Below are 21799 nucleotides of genomic sequence, written 5' to 3' on the forward strand. Positions count from 1 at the left end.
GTCCATTAGCCACTGTTATGTAAATATTCAGCAACTGAGTACCCACAGCTTTGAAGGTTTTCAATCCTTCGAGTGAATACATTTCTCCTCATCTCAGTCCTAAATGGTCAATTCCTAATTCTGTGAATGTGACCACATGCTCTATTCCTCAGGCAAGAGAAATAGTTTGTCATCAGCTGCTATCAATCCCCTGAAGACTTTTATATGTTTCAATTAAGTCACTCTGACTCTTCTAAACCCTAGAGAATACAAGGCTGGGGTAAGAGATTCTGCTCATTGCAGGTATTGGTCCAGTAAACCTTCTCTGAACTGTTTCCAGTGCATTAATATCCCTCCATAAGTATGGTGGCAGGTACTGTACACAGTACTCCAGATGTGGTCTCACCCATGCCCTGTATAACTAAAATGCAACCTCCCTACTCTTGCATTAGATCCCCTCACAATTAACCTTAGTGTTCTATTTGCTTGCCTGATTATTTGCTGTATCTGCATACCAAACCTTCTGTGATTCAGATACTAGGCTACCCAGATTTCTCTGTACCCCAGAGCTTTTGTAACCTCTTATCATTTAGATAAGATGCTTCTCTTTTATTCTTCCTGCCAAAATGGATAATTTTACATTTTTCCATATTGCAGTTCCATTGCCAAATCACTTCCCACTGACTTAACTATCTATATTCCTTTGTAGGCTCCTTATATCCTTTTCACAACTCATTTTAATTAAAACAAACAGAATATAGGAGTAGGCCCTGTGGGCCTGTCCTCCATTTAATATGATGATGGCTGATTATTCAACTCAATACCCTGTTTCTGCTTTCTTCCCATACTCTTTGATTCCTTAGTCTGAAGAACTTTATCTTAATCTTTCTTGAAAACTTTCCTACCTATCGTAATGTCATCAGCAAATCTAGCTACAATAGCTTTAAGCGCTTCATCCAAATGATTCATATAAATTGTACATTGTCAAAGCCCCAGCCCCAGTACCCACCCCTATGGCACACCATTTATGATTTCCTGCCAGCTTGAAAAAGATTCATTTATTCCTACTCTCTGCTCCCTATTAGCAAGTAAATCCTCTAACCATGCCAGTATGCCATCCCCTGTACAATAAGTTTTTATTTTCCACAATAAGCTTTGATGAGGCATCTTATCAAACGCCTTCTGGAAATCTAGATACATTACATCCACTGGCTCCTCATTATCTGCAGCAGTAGTTACTGCTTGAAAGAGCTCCAATAAATTGTTAAACTTGATTTCCCTTTGACAAAACCATGTTAGCTCTACCTGATTACATTTAATGCAGAGACATTTGAGGTAATGTATTTTAGCAGGAAGAATACTGAAAGACAGTATAAAATACTTGTTAAAATTCTAAAGGGGGTGTAGGAGCAGAGGTACCTGGGTGTTTCTGTGCAGATCTCATTGAATGTGACAGGATAGGTAGAGAGAGAAGTAAGTAATGCATACTCAATCCATGGATTTATCGACAAGGCATAGAATATAAGAGCAAGGAATTTATATAATGGTGATGAATTTATATAAGACACCTGTTAGACCTCAGCTAGAGTGTTGCATACAGTTATGGGCATCACATTATAGGAAGGATGTCAATGCAGTGGAGAGAGCTCAGAAGCAATTCACAAGAATAATTCCAGGGATGAGAAACTTTGATTATGAAAATAGACTGAAGTCATTGGGTGTGCTCTCCGTGGAGAAAAGAAGATTACCAGAAGATTTGATTGAGGTTTTCAAAATCAGGCTGGACAGAGTAAATAAGGAGAAACTGTTCCCATTTGCAAAACAATTTAGAATGAGAGGGTATAGATTTACAGTGATTAGCAAAACAAGCAAGGGTGGCATGAGAGAAAAAAAACCTTCTGTACAAAGTCTGGAATGCACTGCCTGGAAGTGTAGCAGAGGCAGATTCAACTGACATTCAAGGGAACACTGGATGGTTATTTGGATAAAATTATGTGCAAGGCTTTGGGGAGAAACATTAGATTGGCACCAGGTCATGATGCTCATTCGAAGGACCAAATGGCCTATTTCTGCACATTAAGACTTCTGTGATTCTATAATTTCCCCAAAGCTAGTCTTGGTAATGGCGACCATGAAAGCCACCTGATGCCTTTTTTTTTGGAAAAGCTATTTGCCGTCCTTTCCTGGTCTGGCCTATATGTGACTCCAGACTCGCAGAAATGGGGTTAACTCTTAACTGCTTTCTATATTGGCATGGCAGTCACTCAGTGAAGGGACATTTAGCAATACTACTGATGCCCACATAACATTAAAGAGAAAATAATAATGAACGGTTTTCACTGTTGCTGTAATTGGGATTCTTGGTACATTCATAAAAACAGGGAAAGCTGGATGAATACCATATTAACATGAATAAAACGGTCTGTCAACTGATCAATGAAGTGAGAAGGAAAGGGGTGGAAAACATGATTATCCTCAAGAGAAAGATTGGCTCCACAAAGAACGATGAAACCTTAAAAGAGAACTTGACACAGGTAAGCAACTCCATCCACTCGTGATTTTTATCAGAAGATAAACTCTTCGAATTGTTTCTCAGTCCAGATGTGATCCCACCATTGACCTTGGGTTAACTTCATCTGGTAGAAAAAAAATTGAAACTAATGACACTTTGTTCCATTGCTGTTACTTTGCATCTAAACTCCAATCATAAAGTTACAAGAATCTAAGCAAACAGAAATAATTTCAATAATGTTAAAACAAGGAAATATTCATGCAGTAAAAAGCCTCACAGCTGTGCCCCCTCATATGTATTTTTATCTATGAACTCACCTTGCTAAAAATAATTTCTCTAGTGCACTACGACCCAAAAGGAGTGAGGAGCCCCTTCTTCATTACTGTTGAAGTAGTTAATAGACCTGATGTGCAGAAATTTGTTTTCAGAGCACAGAATATCCATTTCTTAAATACCTGAGGCATTGCTTCCAAAACTACTTTTCAGTTTTTTTTAAAGTTTTGAAAGAATCACAGAATTGACATTTTCACTAACCTGATTTGGTTAATTTCTTTTAAATAATAGCTTTGCGATCAATGATTATAATAGACAGAACGCCCGGCCTGGTAATGATTTAATAAATTATTAATTTACTGATTAGGATTTATAAATGTTTCAGCTAATAAGTTACAACAAAATCAGTCCAATTGACAAAAACTGGATTGGCATTTTTAACACTTCCACTCTCATTTCCTTTGGAGTTTATTTCAAACTTAACCCTTTTGGAATCTATACCTCGCACACAGGACTTTGCATTGTTATTTTTAAATTAACACTTTAATTCTGTATTTGTTATGATCTTATAATTTTGTGTTATGCTTTGTTGAATAATCTGCATTTAGATTCCAAACAGCAAGACAATAAAAAGAATTAAATAATTTTGCAACAATGAAGGGTTGCTTTTTATCCAAGAAAATTAAGTGATGCTTCCTATTGCATTTTCAATCTAATAGAGGAGAGCAATACAACTGGCAAGTGACAGCGTAATTAGTCTAATTGTTTACTTTATTTTCTACCTATTTTCCTACTAAAATTGGATGGGTATATGAATAGGAAAGGTTTGGAGGGATATGGGCCAGGTGCTGGCAGGTGGGACTAGATTGGGTTGGGATATCTGGTCGGCATGGATGGGTTGGACCGAAGGGTCTGTTGCCATGCTGTACATCTGTATTATTCTAAAAGCAAATTGTATATTCCTCACTGTTGCTGGACCATGGATGAGCAAAGACTCAAGCAAGATAAACATTCCCATAATCATTCTCTTACAATTACACTGAAAAACCATCTCTTCCCAAAATAAGTCATTATATTTTAAATTGCTATTGCACTTTCTGGATCAAATATGTTCCAAGGAACTGTTTCAGAGGGTTTGTCAGGGAGCTTTTCAACTTACGATAAAAGCAGTAATTCATAAGATAAACTTCTAACAGTGGGGTTGGGAACCAACTCATTGGAAAGGATCTTAGAGAAATGTCCTCATCTTAAGCCTTAAAGAGATTTTTGCCAGTCAACTAATTAGAGTTCTCAAATAAATGCAAAATACTGCAGCTGCTGGACATCTGAACTAAAAATAAACAGTGCTGGAGAAACTCAGCAGGCCTACCAGCATCTGTGCATAGAAAAACTTTTTGTGTCCAATGACTCTTCTTCAGATCCTGAAACTTTAACTTTGTTTTTCTCTCTGTAGACACTGCCAGAAATGTTGAGTTTTTTCAGCACTTTCTCATTTTAGACTAATTTCAGCATTTAACACTTTATCCTGTATGTGCATATGCACAGATCGTTGAAGGCGGGAGAACAGATAGGGGGACCAGTAAATAAAGTATGTGGTGTTTTCAGCTTTATTAATAGAGGGATAGAGTACAAGATCAGGGAGGTGATGATGAACTTGTACAACACACTCATTAGACCTCAGTTGGAATATTGTGTACAGTTATGGGTGCTACATTATAGGAGAACGTGAGGACTGCACATGCTGGAGATCAGAGTTGCAGAGTGTGGTGCTGGGAAAGCACAGCTGATCAGGCAACATCGGCGGAGCAGGAGAGTTGATGTTTTGATGAAGAGCTTATGCTTGAAATATCAACTCTCCTGCTCCTCGGATGCTACTTGACCGGCTGTGCTTTTCCAGCACCACACTCTTCGACAGTGCCACATTATAGGATAGATGCAAATGCTTTGGAGTGAGTGCAGACAAACTTCAGTTATGAAGATACTTTGAAGAAGTTCAGACTGTTCTTGGAGAGAAGACTAAATGGAGAACTGATTGAGGTTTTCAAAATTATGAGTAGGCAGGACAGAGTAGATAAGGATAAACTATCTATGTTTGTAACAAAAAACAAGAATGAGAGGGCCTAGATTTAAAATGAAGCAAGGGTAATGCGAGAAAAAATGTTTTCACACAACAAGTCGTTAGGATATGGAATGCACTGCCTGGAAATGTGGTGGAGGCAGGTTCAACTTGGGCATTCAGGAGGGCATCAGATTTGTTTTTACAGTCACAGCCATAAGAGTCATAGCGATGTACAGCATGGAAACAGACCTTCGGTCCAACCCGTCCATGCCAACCAGAAATCCCAACCCAATCTAGTCCCACCTGCCAGCACACGGCTCATATCCCACCAAATCCTTCCTATTCATAGACCCAGCCAAATGCCTTTTAAATGTCACAATTGTACTAGCCTCCACCACTTCCTCTGGCAGCTCATTCATTCCATGCACGTACTACCCTCTGCGTGAAAAAGTTGCCTCTTAGGTCTTTTTTTATATCTTTCCTTCTCACCCTAAGCTGATGCCCTCTAGTTCTGGACTTCCCCATCCCAGGGAAAAGACTTTGTCTATTTATCCTATCCATGCCCCTCATGAATTTGTAAACCTCTATAAGATCACCCCTGTCCAGGGAAAACAGTATTGGTGTGAAGAGATATGGGGAAAAGGCAGCAGATTGACATTAGATAATAGATCAATGCAGACATGATGGTCTCCTTCTGCACTGTAATGGTTCTGTGATTTGTCCATTTTCTTTGATCTATTTGGGGAAGTCTGCTGTTTCTGGCTGTCAGCCCAATTTTTTGCAGTTCAGCTTAATATTGGTGATTTATCAATCTCCAGATTACTTCAACAAATAGCAATCTTTTACTCATCATAGATCGATTTTGAAGCAGGTTGTACTGAAAACAACAGAAAACAGATGCAGAAAAACATTAAAATAAATACAAGTAAAATACAAAACCATATTAATGACATATATTAGAAACACTATAAGGGAGGAGAGAGAGAGAAGATATGAAAAGTGAAGGCAAGCAGAACAGGTATGAAATTATTACCTGAAAGGGGGCTGGAAATGTGATGGATTTAATGCTGAGAGAAAATAGGCAGGAGGAGCACATGGAACAGATGAGAAAGGTTCCCAGAGCAAAGGGCAAAGGCAGTGCTAATTGTGTGGAAAAGTGGTGTTGATGAAAAGTAGGTGTGCATAGCAAAAAATAGATCAGCTCTATTGAGATTAAACAAGACACTTAATGGAAAGGCAATCAAAATTATCCTTTGCTCCATGCTACTTTCTTTGGGCAGGTGTTCTCTCCCAACACAATGGATCCTTTCATTTGTCTCCAATACACTCCTTCCATCCGGACCCTCTAGCCGCTTACCTGTCCGTTATCTCTTTATTGAGGACTGTTGGCGTGACATTGGCTGCTTTCATTTCTCTGCTTCCCTCACCCATTCTGACCTGTCACCCTCTCAGCTTACTGCACTCTGTTCTCTTAGGTCCAAACCTGACTTTGTTAAGGGAGCACATTTGGTTCTTTCACTCCAGAGATGAATGGACTGAGGATGGGCTGTGTAGATGTATTTTAATATTATGGAATATTGAACTATAAGTGACATTTATTGTAATAAGAGAATGATAACCATGATGGCTTTGTGATTTTACTGAAATAGAGCCTGTATGGGAGTTGCAAATGGGTTGGGGAGTCTTTGAAGAACAGAGTGAAAGAGGGAACTTTTATTGCTATTTTTGTTTTCCCAGCAAAATCAGCTACAGTCCTTACGGGAAGAGAACAGTAAACTGGAGAGATTGGTTTGTCAGCTGAAAACGCTGAGCTGCTGGCGACAGACAGTAAAGCAGAAACAGTTCCAACGATCTTGCACTGTCTTGGAGCAGGTGAGGCAAAATGTTTTGAGAAAGCACGAAGTTTATAAATCGATATGCAACCTTGATAACAACATTAAAGCATTAGCAATGGTCTGATAATTAGCAAGGAGTGTAATTTTTACCTCCAGCATTTCATAGATCATCAGTGATCTGCCAGTGGCCATCTAAAACTTAAAGTCTTTTTACAGAATATTTCTTGTAACCTTTTAAACAGTGACTATATTTGTTGTTTGTGGTCTGGAATTTGAGGCGTGAGAAGAAATTTGATCTATACTTAAAAATAAAATGCAGGGCTACAAGGAAGGAGCCGTTGAGTGAAACTATTCAGACAGATCTCTCAAAGAGCTAGCATAAGCACAATGGGCTTACAATAGCTATCTTATACTCTAACACCTGACATTAACATGAGGTAAATTTGATTTTTTTGTTATTTCATAGAATCATGAAATCCCAATAGTGTGGAAACAGGCCCTTTGGCCCAACAAGTCCACACCGACCCTCCAAAATGTAACCTACCAAGACCTATTCCCTTACACTATTAATCTACATTTCCCTCTGACCAATTCACCTAACCTGCACAGCTTTAGATTGTGGGAGACACAGGGAGAATGTGCAAACTCCGCACAAACAGTCACTTGATGCTGGAATTGAACCCAACTGCCAGGTGCTGTGAGGCAGCAGTGCTAACCACTGAGCCACTGTGGCTCTTTTTTTTAGATTAGATTAGATTAGATTACTTACAGTGTGGAAACAGGCCCTTCAGGCCAATAAGTCCACACCGACCCGCCGAAGCGCAACCCACCCACACCCATTCCCCTACATTTACCCCTTTGCCTAACACTACGGGCAATTTAGCATGGCCAATTCACCTAACCTGCACATTTTTGGACTGTGGGAGGAAACCGGAGCACCCGGAGGAAACCCACGCTAACACAGGGAGAATGTGCAAACTCCACACAGTCAGTTGCCTGAGGCAGGAATTGAACCCGGGTCTCTGGCGCACCACTGTGCCATTGTGCCGCCCTTGTCATCGTAGCTCGGACAGCATTTATTGTCAATCCCCCATTGTTCTGTCGAAGGTAGATGTGAGCATGGCCATCCTCGGGGTACAGGGAGAACATGGTACTCTTTGGAAGGGCGTCCCTAGATTCTGACCCAGTGGAAGTGTGGAAGCAGGTCATTCAGCCCATCGGATCCACGCCAAACCTCCAGAGAGCATCCCACCCAGACCCATCCCCACAACCCAGTATTTCCCATGGCTAATCCACCTAGTCTGCATATCCCTGGACATTGTAGACAATTTAGCATGGCCAATCCACCTAACCAGCACATCTTTGGACCATGGGACGAAACCCACACAGACAGTCTTCTGAGGTTGGATTCGAACCCAGGTCTCTGGCGCTGTGAGGCAACAGTGCTAACCACTTAGCCACCGTGCTGCCCTTAGTTCCAAGTCAGGAAGGAGAGATGCTTGGAAGGTAATTTTCTGGTTGGTATTCCCATATATCTGCTTCCCTTGTCCTAGGTGATTGAGGTCACAAGTTTGGAAGGTGTTATTGATGGAGGCTTGGAGAGTTCATGCAACATTGCTGCTACTGTGGGATCAGTGGTGAAGGAAGTAAATCTTGAAGGTGGCAGATGTGATGTCAGTCAAGTGGCTAGTTTGTACTAGATGGTGTTAAGCTTCTTGAGTGTTGTTGTTGCTGCATCATCTGGGCAAAAGGCCAGGATTCAGTCATGGCCCTGACTTGACCCTTGTGGATGTTGCACAGGCAGTGGGGAGACAGGAAGTGAGTCACTCCCAATTCAGTTTGGGTTACTGGTAACTCACAGGATGTCAACAGAAGGGAATTGAGCAGTGGTAATACTCCTGAATGCCAACAGCCCAGGGTTATTGTCTGGCACTCATGTGGTGCGAATATTATTTGCCACTTGTCAGCCCAGGCCTGGATACCATCCAGATCTTGTTGCATTTGATTAGATTAGATTCCCTACAATGTGAAAACAGGCTCTTCGGCCCAACAAGTACACACTGACCGTCCAAAGAGAAACCCACCCAGACCCATTCCCTCTGACTGAAGCACCTAACACTATGGGCAATTTAAATGGCCAATTCACCTGAGCTGCACATCTTTGGACTGTGGGAGGAAACCGGAGCATCCGGAGAAACCCGCACAGGCACCGGGAGAATGTGCAAACTCCACATAGACAGTCACCCAAGGCTGGAATCGAACCTGGGTCCCTGGCACTGTGAGGCAGCAGTCCTCACCACTGAGCCACCATGCTGCCCATTTGGACGTGGACTGCTTCAGTATCTGAGGAGTCATGAATAGTGCTGAACATTGTGCAATAATCGGTGAACATCCTCACTTCTGAACTTAACATGGAGGGGAAGTCATTGATAAATTAGCTGAAGATGGTTGTGCCTAGGGTACTATCCTGAGGAACTCCTGCAGAAGCATTCTTGGACTGAGATGATTGACCCCCATCAACTAGAAGTAATGCCCACAATGCGTTAATATCAAAAATCAACATGAAGTAAAAGTTAACTTACCACAAGCTGTGGTTAATAACAATTCTCTGCACATTAAAAAACAGATAGTATTGCCCACTTCCACACTGTAGGGATTCTATGATTCTAAGACAAATACCACAGAAATAATGGCAACACACCCAGAAGTCAGTAACTACTGTGAGCCACTTAAGTCACGTTTACACTTTGGTCTTCCTGCAGATGGATTTTACTTTTTCCTCTTAAGGACTCCATTTAACTCCCTCCAATGCTATCATGCCTTGGAATGCCAGAATACTTGCTTTCTGCCTAGCTGTTCAATCTTATCAAAAGGTGCTCCATCATTGACTTCCTAGGTAACCTCGAGCTCTGTCTCAGCTCCTTCCTCTACTTCCTCCCCGGGATCTCTCACAGCTGACTGACATTCAGCCTGTGCTGTGCAACTCACTGCCTGGAGCCCCTTCCTTTGGCCCCTCTCGGTTTCGCCTTTGCTCCTTGCTCCTGTTAGGTTTGGTGGGTTCTCAATTTCTTCCGGCCTCTCAGTTACGTTTTCCAGGATCCCAGATCCCTCTTCAATTTCCTGTGACCACCTTTGGACCCAGCTTTACACCCAATCCTCGAACTGGCTCCTGGGGACTCCCTTTTCAGAGGGCCCGGACCAGACTCCGTAACTCCTGGTTTTCATACTGGATCAGCAGCAACTGTGGATGGCACAGGAGAGAGTGTGGCTGGAAACACTGCCAAACACACAACCATACGCGCACGCATACACAGACATACACACAGATACAGACACACCCATACACACACAAACAGACACACATGCTCACGCACACACAGACACACATGCTCACACACACACAGATATAGACACAGATAGACACCCCCATACACACATTGACACACACAGACACACATGCTCTCACACAGATACACACCCCACCCACAAACACACATACAGATACAGACACACCCATACACACATACACACGCACAAACGTACCCACGATACAGACACACCCACACACATATGCACACACATGTGCACACAGACACACATGCACAGATAGACATGCGCACTCACACGCACACTCTCACTCATGGGCCAAACTTGAACTGACATACCCAACTTCCAGGTGGGAAATCCATATCAGCACCACGGTGGGTACGGTTCATTACATGGTCGAGATAGTGGTTTATAAGAGTGAATATTTATTTAATGAAGGCATTCAAGAGGGCATTGAATGATTTTTTGATAGAAATGGTGCGCAGGGATTTGGGGAAAACACAGTGGATTTGCACCAGCTCTATGGACTAGATCAAACCCCTTTCAAAATGTATCAATGAGATAGCCTAGACCCTAACTTTTATCTTACTTAAAGACAAGTGCAAGGTGCTGTGTTCCAGATGTGATTCGATTGGTCATACTACTAGGCTTTAAGTAAAACAGACTTCTAAAATACAAGACTTAAAAGAAAAATTGGTAACTTTAACTATTAAAATACTTAACAAAATGATATATTATTTAGTTACCATTCGTCAACTGTTCCAATGCAGCAGCATCACATAAATACACCCTTAGCAAAACATTTCCCTCACTTGCTGTCTCTTCAGTCCAGGAGAAACTGAAAGGATGAATATACCAGCAGAGAGAGAGAGCCCGTGTTTTTTGCAGCAGTGGAGAGAGAGAGAGAGAGAGAGCTGTATCTAGCAACTTCAACTTAAAACCCTCAACTTCAACAACTGAAAACAAATCTAAAACAGTGGGTGTCTGTGGGCCTGTCTCCACCCACTCATACGTCTTTTATCTATTTTTTAAAACCCAAAGCTATTTACTCTGCTGTCCGTGGATCAGACACCTCTGCACCAGGTGGACAAAAAGCCCCTTCAAGAGGGCCAGGATAGAACAAATCCCTCTTAAAGGTACATCTCGTACAGTAGGGAACAGATCCAATGCAGGCACGATGGGCTGAATGGCCTTTGTCCACACTGTAGTAATTCTGAAAGACTGTGATTCTCAGGAACAGATAAAAGGTTACTTGGGATCAGCCTTCAGTCTGTGGCCTGACACGGGGGTGCCCTGAGTTTAGAGTCCTTGTCACTTTTATTGTTTTATTTACCACTTTGGGACAAATGGGGGAAAATGTCACCCCTACTTCCGAAGTTTTTTGCCAGAAGATGGGGACATGCCTCCGATGTTCAAAAGCTAGAAGGTGAACCTGCATGAGGTGCTGCATTTCCACAGCTAATGGTTCAGTTCACTTTGTAAGATGTGTGTGTTGGGTTGAGGCCATAAAGGTCATAACTAATGGCAGACTTGGCTCAAAAGGTTGAATGGCCTACTCCTGTTCCTAAGTTCAAGAAGATATGGAGTTTCTGGGAATACCTGTTTTTCCAATTCTTTCTTCATTTTGTTGTTCTCCTAGGTGAAGGAACTGAGGGCATTCTGGCTACATATGCAGACTATACAACAGTAGGTAGAGGGACAGGTAGTATTGAGGAGGCAGAGAGGCTGCTGAAGAATTTGGACATGTTAGGAAAATGGGCAAAGAAGTGGCAGATGGAGTACTATGTGGGAACGTGTGAGGTCATGCACCTTGAAAGGAAGAACAGAGGCAAGGACTATTTTCTAAATGGGGAGAAAATTCAGAAGTCTGAAGTGCAAAGAGCCTTGGAAGTTCGAGTCCAGGATTCTCTTAAGGTAAACTTGCAGGTTGAGTCAGTAATTAGAAAGGCAAATGCAATGATGGCATTTATTTTGGGAGGACTTGAATATAAAAACAGGATGTAATTCTGAGGCTCCATAAGGCTCTGGTCAGACCACATTTGGAATATTGTGCACAGCTTTGGGCCCCATATCTCAGGGGGGATGTGCTGACTCTGGAGCGTGTTCAGAGGAGGTTCACAAAAATGGTCCCAAGAATGAAAAGCTTAACATATGAGCAACATTTGAGGACTCTGCGTTTATACTTGATGGAGTCTAGAAGGATGAGGGGCATCTAATTGAAAAGTACAGAATACTGACAGGCCTCGGCAGAGTAGATGTTGGGAAAATGTTTCCATTGGTAGGAGAGACTAGGACCCAAGGGCACAACCTTAGAATAAAGGGAAGACCTTTTAGAATGGAGATAAAAAGAAACTTTTCAGCCAGAGAGTGGTGAATCTATAGAATACATTGCCACAGATGGTTGTAGGGACCAGGTCATTGAGTATATTTAAGACAGAGTTAGATAGGTTCCTGAGTAGGGGGATCAAGGGTTATGGGGAGAAAGTGGGAGAATGAGGTTGAGAAACGTATCAGCCATTATTGAATGGTGGAGCAGACTTGATGGGCTGAATGGCCTAATTTCTGCTCCTATATCTCTTGGTTTTATGGTTTAAGTGCCTCCTGATTCTGTGGGAGCAATTTTGCTCTTTGTTTGCCTCAAGATCTAGGTATCCTGATCTGACCACCAGATGGAAAATTAATTCGAGCAAGGGACAAGAAAAGTGGGCAAAGATTGAGGCAACCTGGTTCTGAACACTGCAAACCTGCAGAGGTTTCAGCTATTTCTCACATGTCACCACGTAAAGAACAGACCTTTGAATAGAAGCACCTCTTTCTACCCTCCCTTCTCAATCAACTTTTGCTTGAAAAGCTAAATGAGAGCCGCTGGGACGAAATTGGCATCTTGTTTTTGACCAGTTGTCCTTTATGTTCACAGGAAGTCGTAAAAGTCAAGAAACGTTATCTCAATATTAAAATGCTGGCGGAAGAGGAGGTGCTTTTACTGCGTCAGCAACTCTCTGCTGTACAGAAAGCTCTGAGCAAGTCCCAGTCGGAGAATGATAAAATGAAGAAAGAACTGGAAAAAGAGGTATTCCCAGAACTCCATATCTTCTCGAACTTAGGAGCAGGAGTAGGCCATTTAACCTTTTGAGCCAGATCTGCCGTTCGTTTTGATTTTTGTGACCTAAACCCACCTCTCCTTTCCCCTCCCCATGCTCTCCGACTCCTTTATCTGTCAAGAATATCTCTAAATCACCCTTGAATAATCCTCTTCTTTCCAACCTTTACAAACAACTATCATTCTACATCCTGTACAAATCAATAGACCAACCCCATTGCTAGTAATAAAAGGAAAATATCTGGCCATAGCAGCATAAAGGCAGGCCTTGCAGTCTGTCTGCCATTTCGTACATTACAACAGTGGTACTTGCAGCAAGTACACCTAAAGGCAACAAGAAACAGCCATTCTTATCTGATCTGGCCTACACTTGACTCCAGACCCACAGCAATGTGGTTGACTCTTAACTGCCCTCTGAGCAATTATGAATGGGCAATAAATGGTGGCCTAGCCAGGAACACCTTCATCCCAAGAATGAATTGAACAAAAACGTCCTTTTTTTCTATATTATGTGTAAAAGGTCAGAAAATATTAGTCCTTCGAAGAGTAAAATGTCTTGATAAGCAGGTAATGCCCTCAAAGATGTCACTCATGGTGCCATATGTCTGAGTTTTTGTTGACCACAGAAATGGCTGCTGAAGGAGTATGAGCACAAGGCTTCTCAAGAGTTGAAGAGCCGACAGCAGCTGGACAGTGTGAAAGCATCCAACATGGAACGACTGTTGAATGACATGGAGGAGAAGGAACAGAGGTTCCATCTACTAAGCACTGAGTTTGAGAGATCTTCCAAAATGGCTCAAATCCAGCACAATAAGATCGATAAGGAGATCAAACAGGTACAGTGTGACAAAAAAGCATCCTTCTGTCCATCATGTCTTACAGAAACTGGTCCCAATGACAGCTGCAATGCTAATATGCATTGGTTTGATATTTTTCTTAAGTAAGGAATAATATCCTCCTCATGTAACTCACAGAGCATTGGTTTCTCAAAATGAATTTATTTTATGACGGAGTTCTGGATGCTTTCCTTGTCTTTCCAGACAAGTACTGGAAACTGTATGAGTGCACATTAGTGAACATTTATTCATTAGCTCCTGTATTTGCAGAAACAAGGGTCAGTAGGACTGCATTGGCACTTTCTTAAATAAATACACAAGAAAAAGGAGTAGGCCATTCAGCCCTGCTCCATCATTCGATGAAATCATGGCTGATCTTCTATCTCAACTCCGTTTATTGCACGATACCTGTCTTCCTTGATATTAATAATGTGTAAAAATCCATCCATCTTTGACTTGAATGTCCTCTATGACTGAGTCCACAGTCCAAAGAGTAAGGAATTCCATAGATTCACCACCCACTGAGTGAAGAAATTTCTCTTCATCGTTCTCAAGCTCATATTTTTTGTGTTTCACTTAAAAAATAATTAGCAGCTCAGCTTTATGGTTTAAACAAGATAAATGGTTAGTTTATTACACAACTATTGCAGAGTTATTTAAGTAAAATGTGTTAAAAGTTATTAAAGTACAAATACAAACATTTAAAAAGTGCTTGATGAAGGGCTTATGCCCAAACTGTTGATTCTCCTGCTCCTCAATGCTGCCTGACCTGATGTGCTTTTCCAGCACCACACTCTTGACTACAAATATTTAAAGGATAAATTTATGAAGATGACAATCAGTCTGTAATTGCATTGCAGTCATAGATTGTTTGAAAATTCTCTTTCTGAAGTGTAAGGGTTGAATTATGAAGTCAGATTCGGCTTCTGCAGTTGGATAGTTGGAGGTTGCTCACACATTAAGCAGAATAGGTTCTGGAAATGGGTGAAGACCCCTGTGTTGTGTTTCATTGTTACAACACTGCTGATAGTTACTGGTGGGATCCCGGTTCAGTCTAGCAGTCCTTTAGCTAGTTTGTCCTGGATGTCTCCCTTGCACATCAGATTTGATGGGTCAAATGGCCTAATTCTGCTACTATGTCCTATGGCCCTGACTCCCTGTTGTGAACAATTTCTGTTTCAAGATCCTTTTTCCAATGTTCAAACATTTTATCAAAATCAAACAAAATGACTGCTTATGTAGACAAACCAAAGTGAGTAATATTGGAATTCCTCACGATGTCCTTCATGTCTTCTGTTCAACAAGATAGAAACTTCATCCCTTCTGACAGTTCAATTCACAATCTTGGATTCTATGAATTATTTAATAACCCTTTGTGATTCACTCTTAAGCTACCACAGTCTGATGATTTGCCTTGACTGCAGTTGAATGCACAAAAGAAGTCATGTATCTTCTTGTAGCCCTTTCTTTAAGACTCTTTATACCCATTATAAAGACAGATTAGATTTCTCTACAAAGAATATATCTACACATTTATTACAGTTGCCCATTGTATGAAATGGTGTTTGAGAATCTTGCTGTAAATAGCTTTGCTGTACATCTGCTTTCTGTTATTTGTTAGGTACGCTGTAAGCTGGTCCAGGAGCGCAACTTGAAACTAGATGCCTTCCAACGAGTCAGTGAATTGCAGAACCAGATGTGTGACTTTGAGGTAGCTTTGTCTCTAAGAGGCAGTGCTACAGGTAAAACAGAAGTAGTGATGGATTATTTATCCTCATTTATGACCAGTACTATGTGCCTGTGATATTTGAATTGCAGCTATACTCTCAAAATACATGCAACTAAGTGTATAAATAAATCACAGGAAGTGTATTCTGCAGATACATGATATATCCTGGAACAATTAGATCCAGGCTTTCCACTACAATGTTTGTCCACAGCCTGCTGCTTTGGCTTCACTGTGTTCCCTGCTCCATTACAAGTACTATACCTCGAGATTTCTTCTTAACCCCTTTTTATTTCTTAACTTCCTGCGTCACAGTGATGGCATTACATCAGGTTCTAACATTACCTGACCACTACCTCTCCTCACCATTTTACTGTCTCTAATTTGTCATTATGCTTGTCAATATTCATATTGAAGAGGCTGAAATTTCCTCCAACTAAATGTTAAAAGAGAAAAAAAAGGGAAATTAACAGATAAGTCTCGCATTTTTCACAACTGGACATCTCAAAGCACTTTGCAACTAATGAAGTATTTACTGAATTGTAGTTATTATTCTCATGTAAGAAATGTTGCAGCCAATATAGAGATATAGCAAACTCCCACAAACAGCAATGTGATAAGGACCAGACAATCTCTCTCTCTCCTGTGATATTGATCACGGGATAAATATTGGCCTGGTCTTCAGGGATAACTCCCATATTTTTCTTCAAAGTACTGCACATTGTCTTATATCCACCAGACAAGGCAGATGGGGATTCAGTTTAACATGCCATCCAAAAGACAGCTTTTGCAGCAATGTTGTGCTTCCTCAGTAATGCAGTGCAGTGTTAACATTTATGTTGACATTGTGTGAAAATTGAACCTGGAAACTTATGACTCAAAGGCAACTGTTCCCAACATCTGACATCGGGGATGAAAGAAATCATTGTCTTCAGCCTCCACTATAAACTCCGTTCCTTACACAGCCATGTTCTGATTCCCACCATTCACTCATTAACCTTGTGCTCACTAAACTTACATTGGTTCGTAATCTGGCAAGAGGTCAACTTTAAAATTCTCCTTTTTATCTTGAATTAACTCCATTATTCCACTCCCTGTCTCTGTAATCTCAGCCAGTCCTACAATCCTCTGAGATCACAGCACTCCTCCAATAGTAGCCTTTTGCATGTCTGTAATTTTAATTGCTCACCACTGGTGGCTGGGCCTTTGGCTGCCTATATCCGAATCTTTGGAATTCCCATCCTATATCTAATCAATCAAATTTCCTTTTACTCCTCTAAAAGGCAGTTCAAGCATAGTCATTCCAACCTTTCCTTAGAAGGAAAACTGCCCATTCCAGATATAAGTCTGATAGATTTTTGAACTGTTTCCTTCATATTTACATCCTTCCTTTAATAAGGTGACTATACACAGCACTCCAGATCTGTTCTCACTAGTGCCCAGCTTAATTGAAGCATAACCTCCACACTTCGGAATTCAGTTTCCTCCTTAACCGGCCTTGCAACCTCAGGTCCTAGGTTGCTGCCCCCAATTCCAGCATTGAGTACCCCACCTTCCTACAATAATAATATTCCCTGATAGCCATCAATGACAGTCAATCTGCTGAACCCTAGAACTGACTGTGCCCTATTCCCCTGACCAATCTCCATGCATCTCCCTGACCCATGATCCAATAATCCTTAGACTGGTTACACTGAGCCTGCAGAAGTGACAGTGACCCACTCCCTGGACTGTTGTGAGACAGACTCCAGTCCTTACCTTGACTGCCTCAAGTGGACATCTGATAGTGGATGGTGCTTTTGATTGACTTTAATTCATTCATGGGACGTGGGCATCACTGCCTGGACCAGCATTATTGTCCATCCCCAGTTGGTCTTAAGGTGGTGGCGAGCTGCCTTCTCAGACTACTGTAGTCCATTTGTTGTAGGTAAACACACATTGCTGTTAGGTAGGTAATTCCAGGATTTTGACCTAGCAATGATACATTTTCAAGTCTGGCTAGTGAGTGACTCGGAAGGGAACTGATCATATGTTGTTGGCGTTTGGTGCAGTTGCGAGATTGATATAACACAGTGCTGTATAGCAACATATCCATCTCCTTCATGGATGACCACTGACAACAAGCTGCCTGGGTTTATATCTGCTCTAAACTACAAGAGAGAGGTTTGTCTTGAAGCAGGAAAGAAAGGGAGAGCAATGTAGGGAGCGAATTCCATGATCAGGCATTATGGAAAGCAAGACTTTTAGAATAGAATAGAGTATTCTTTACTGTCATGTGTACTCCATTGTAGAAGGACAGAGAAAAGCTTTTACAATGTCTGCCTCTTATGGCACTATCTTGGATACAAAAGAGGAATAAAAATTGTTGCATTACTTAACAGAGTTAGAAATAAGACATCCTTAAAAGGATTGACACACAGTCAGATAAAAAATTTCAAACAAACATTACATTGTAGCAGCTCAATGCAGGACCTCCATATGTGGTATAACCACCTATAGTCTCCAGGGTGGAGAGATTAACCTCCACCCTGGAAGCTCCCTGCCTCTATTCCTGATGAAGGGCTTTTGCCCGAAACGTCGATTTTCCTGCTCCTCTGATGTTGCCTGACCTGCTGTGCTTTTCCAGCACCACTCTGATCTAAACAAAAGAAAGGTGACTGTTCTGGCTTGATACAGACACTCAATTTCACACAGAGACCCGTAGAGGAATATGGAAAGCACAAACAGATGCTGGTGAGATGGGATTACAGTAGAAACTCGATTATTCGAATACCAACGATTCGAAAACCAGATTATCCGAACAAAATCTGACAGTCCCGTGAAACTGTTACAACAAAGTGGCATTACTGATAATGGTGTCGCCATCATGTCTTTTGATAGCAACACAGGGTACTGAGGATTGCCTGCACTGAAGATCTGCAAATGTTGCATAAAAAAGGTGTTAATGATACTGCTGCAACAATCTCAGTCAGTCAATTGTAGCAGTGTTAACATAATTTTAACCAACAATAGTTAGGTAACATGGTGGCACAGTGGTTAGCCCTGCTGCCTCACAGCGCCAGAGACCTGGGTTCAATTCCCACCTCAGTTGACGTGACTATGTGGAATTTGCACATTCTCTGTGTGGGTGTGCTCTGGTTTCCTCCCACAGTCCAAAAATGTGCAGGTTAGGTGAATTGGCTATGCTAAACTGCCCATAGTGTTAAGTGAAGGGGTAAATATAGTTGGGTGGGTCGGTGTGGACTTGTTCGGCCGAAGGGCCTGTTTCCACACTAAGTAATCTAGCTTTATGACATTGGTCCAACAAATTGTTGTAGTATTGAAAAAATTTTAACACATGTGCTGAAAGATTCTAAAATGCATGACAAAATCAGTAGTGTCTTCATTCCCTCTATGACTTTGAGTTCGTATCTGGTGTAACTGATCGAGTTTGTTGTACATACTGTACTTACCATGTCTGAAGAGAAAGCACACCACAGTGACAATTGAACAGAAAAGTGAGATTTTACAGCAGCTGGATCGTGGTAAAAAGGCATCGAGGATTGCACAGGAGTACAACATTGGGATAGCGACAGTGTCTGACATCAAGAAAGCAAGACCAGCGATTGAGAAATTCATCAGCCTAAGTGACACTGCAAATGCTCTAAAAAGAAAATCCATGAAGCCAGCAAAGGATGAGCAACTCGACCAAGCTGTATTTTTGTGGTTTTCACAGCAGCGCGAAAAGGGAATTCCCGTATCTGGCCTTCTGCTTGTTGAGAACGCGGGGGCTTACACTGTGAAAGGCAGCCAGTTACAATCAGCTATCAAGTGTTTGTTTTTACCACCCAACACCACTTCAAGGTTACGGCTCCTTGATCAGGGAATCATTGCAATTATGAAAAATGTTACCACAGTGATATGTTGCGTGCTGTCCTGGGTGAAGCCAATGCTGACAAAGGACTGTAGGAAATCATTAAGGCAATTACAGTCAAGGATGCTGTATTCAGGATTGCTGAATCTTGGGACTGCATCAAGTCATCAACAATTGCAGACTGTTGGTACAATAGTTTGTGTATTGGGAGCCCTGCCTGTGAAGTGGACACCAGTCCAGATCAAAGCATAATCACTGACATCACCGAAAACTGCAGACAGCTGGGTTTAGGAGACTTTGCAGAGACAGAGATTGATGCTTGGGTAAACTGTGACAACGAAATTGGAACAGAGACGCTCACCAGTGATCAAATAGTCAACGTAGTCACAGAGGAACAGCAGGAATGTGTGGATAGCAAGGAAAATCTGATACCGTCACCACCTCCCGTCCCCATTAATGAAGCTATTGACAGTTTGCGACTTTGCATGGAGTGGTACGAAGCACAAGATGAAGTTGATGCCGTTAAATTGATGCATCTTCGCCAAATGTTACTGTTTGCAAAGACACAGCACTTCAAGCAACAGCGGCTGGATAATGTCTTCGGAAATAATAACCAACCTCCACATCAATGAATTCTTTTTATTGTACAGGTACAGAAAGAGTGATGAGTTGTAAAATGTCATGAATTTTTAAGCGATATGCAGTGAAATACAGATTTTAGTGATCAGATGAAATAAAAACTGTACACATGCTTTTTAAAAGTAATTATGGGCAGTGCATAACATCAAGTCAATTTACCGAATAATCAATTACCCGAATGAAAACCTGCCCGCCCAAGGACTTCGGATAATAGGGGTTCCCTGTAATTGTTTGAATTTTTTTTGCAGAAATTTACAGAACAAGGAACTTTCAAGGGACACTGAAAGACTCACCTCGTGTGAAAGGGAGAAGAGAGCCTATTAAATAGACACAGGAATGTGGGACTTTACAGGCGTACATGTCTGATGAATGACATAATATGCAAATGTGGCATGGGTTTTTGGTTGAGTTGGTTCGTTAACAGGGAAAGTACCTTTTCTGTGTGTGGAATATCCAGAGTCTACTCTGATATTTAGTTGATGTTGATTTTAGTTTATTACAGCAAAAATCTTGAATTGAAACATTTTGTCACATTTATTTCAAAAGCTATTAGTCTCTGCAGCAATAGAATCACAGGGCACAAACTTACTCTGAAACAAAGATGCAAATTTTAGAAGTAGCAATTAGAAGATAGTACTTTTGAACTCTGGTAATACAGCCACAAAAACTATTGCTTTACTTCATTTCCTTTTGGGATGTTAATTAAATCAATATGTAAAACAGCAGGTAAATGTCTCAAAACACAAAAGCAGATTTTTAAAAAAAAAATCATGTGTTGGTGCAAATTCACAGATGGTGAAAGCAGAAATTTGCCAAAGTCATGCTCCTCCTGCCAAAGTAACGAGGAAGCAGGAATACACAGCATACCTTCAACTGTCTGTATTTGTAATAATTTTCTTATTTCTGAAATACCTCTACAGAGAACAGGAAGAAATTACCATCATATCTTTGTCGCAGTGCAAGCAGCTTCAGAAGTATTTTACCAGGTAGACACAAATAAATCTTCACCTAACTTATTTTAGTCAACTGGGCAGATCCGACACGGAGACAGCTGTAATTGTTCTGTGGGCTGATTTCTCCCAATGACTGGAATGACAACTTTTATTTACTAGTTTATTTAGTAAAACATCAAGGTATCTCAGCAGTTGAACCAAAGATTTTGCATAAGCTACAAAAGATGGCCATAGTTATCAAAGAGGTAGGTTTTAAGTCATGGAATTATGGTTATAACCCTTTGGAGGCTGTTGAATCTAAGCTTGCTCTCCATAGAGCCAGCAGCAGACCACTCTGTCCCTTGATCCTGTACTGCCATTCAATAAAATTATGTCTAATCTGTTTGTGATTTCAAAATGCACATTCCCAGCTACACCACCTCCCCAAATAACTCTGGACTCTCCGATCCACCTAGATATTCATCCACCTGTCTTTAAAATATTCAATGGACCTACCCCACCTCCTGCCAAGGCAGGGAGTTTCAGAGCTGTATAACCCTGAGTCAGAGTCGTAACACAGTAACAGACTGTTCAGTCCAACCTAGTCCAGGAACTCCCCACATACATTCGAGACACCACCCACGCCCTCCACCTCCTCCAAGACTTCCGTTTCCCCGGCCCCCAACGCCTCATCTTCACCATGGATATCCAATCCCTCTACACCTCCA

At 41.4% G+C, this 21799-nt stretch overlaps 1 protein-coding gene across 1 annotated transcript in view; it reads left to right on the forward strand.

The window, feature by feature from the left end:
• LOC122540021 (coiled-coil domain-containing protein 162-like) overlaps positions 1-21799 on the forward strand; it is a 62882-nt gene that overhangs the window by 35201 nt on the left and 5882 nt on the right. The window contains exons 12-17 of the mRNA XM_043675318.1: positions 2361-2513; positions 6561-6695; positions 12903-13055; positions 13712-13921; positions 15543-15663; positions 21060-21125. Coding sequence (XP_043531253.1) covers positions 2361-2513; positions 6561-6695; positions 12903-13055; positions 13712-13921; positions 15543-15663; positions 21060-21125 — 838 coding nt within the window. The remainder of the gene's footprint in view (positions 1-2360; positions 2514-6560; positions 6696-12902; positions 13056-13711; positions 13922-15542; positions 15664-21059; positions 21126-21799) is intronic.

Source organism: Chiloscyllium plagiosum, chromosome 3, assembly GCF_004010195.1.
Source record: "Chiloscyllium plagiosum isolate BGI_BamShark_2017 chromosome 3, ASM401019v2, whole genome shotgun sequence".
NCBI classification, from domain to species: domain Eukaryota; kingdom Metazoa; phylum Chordata; class Chondrichthyes; order Orectolobiformes; family Hemiscylliidae; genus Chiloscyllium; species Chiloscyllium plagiosum.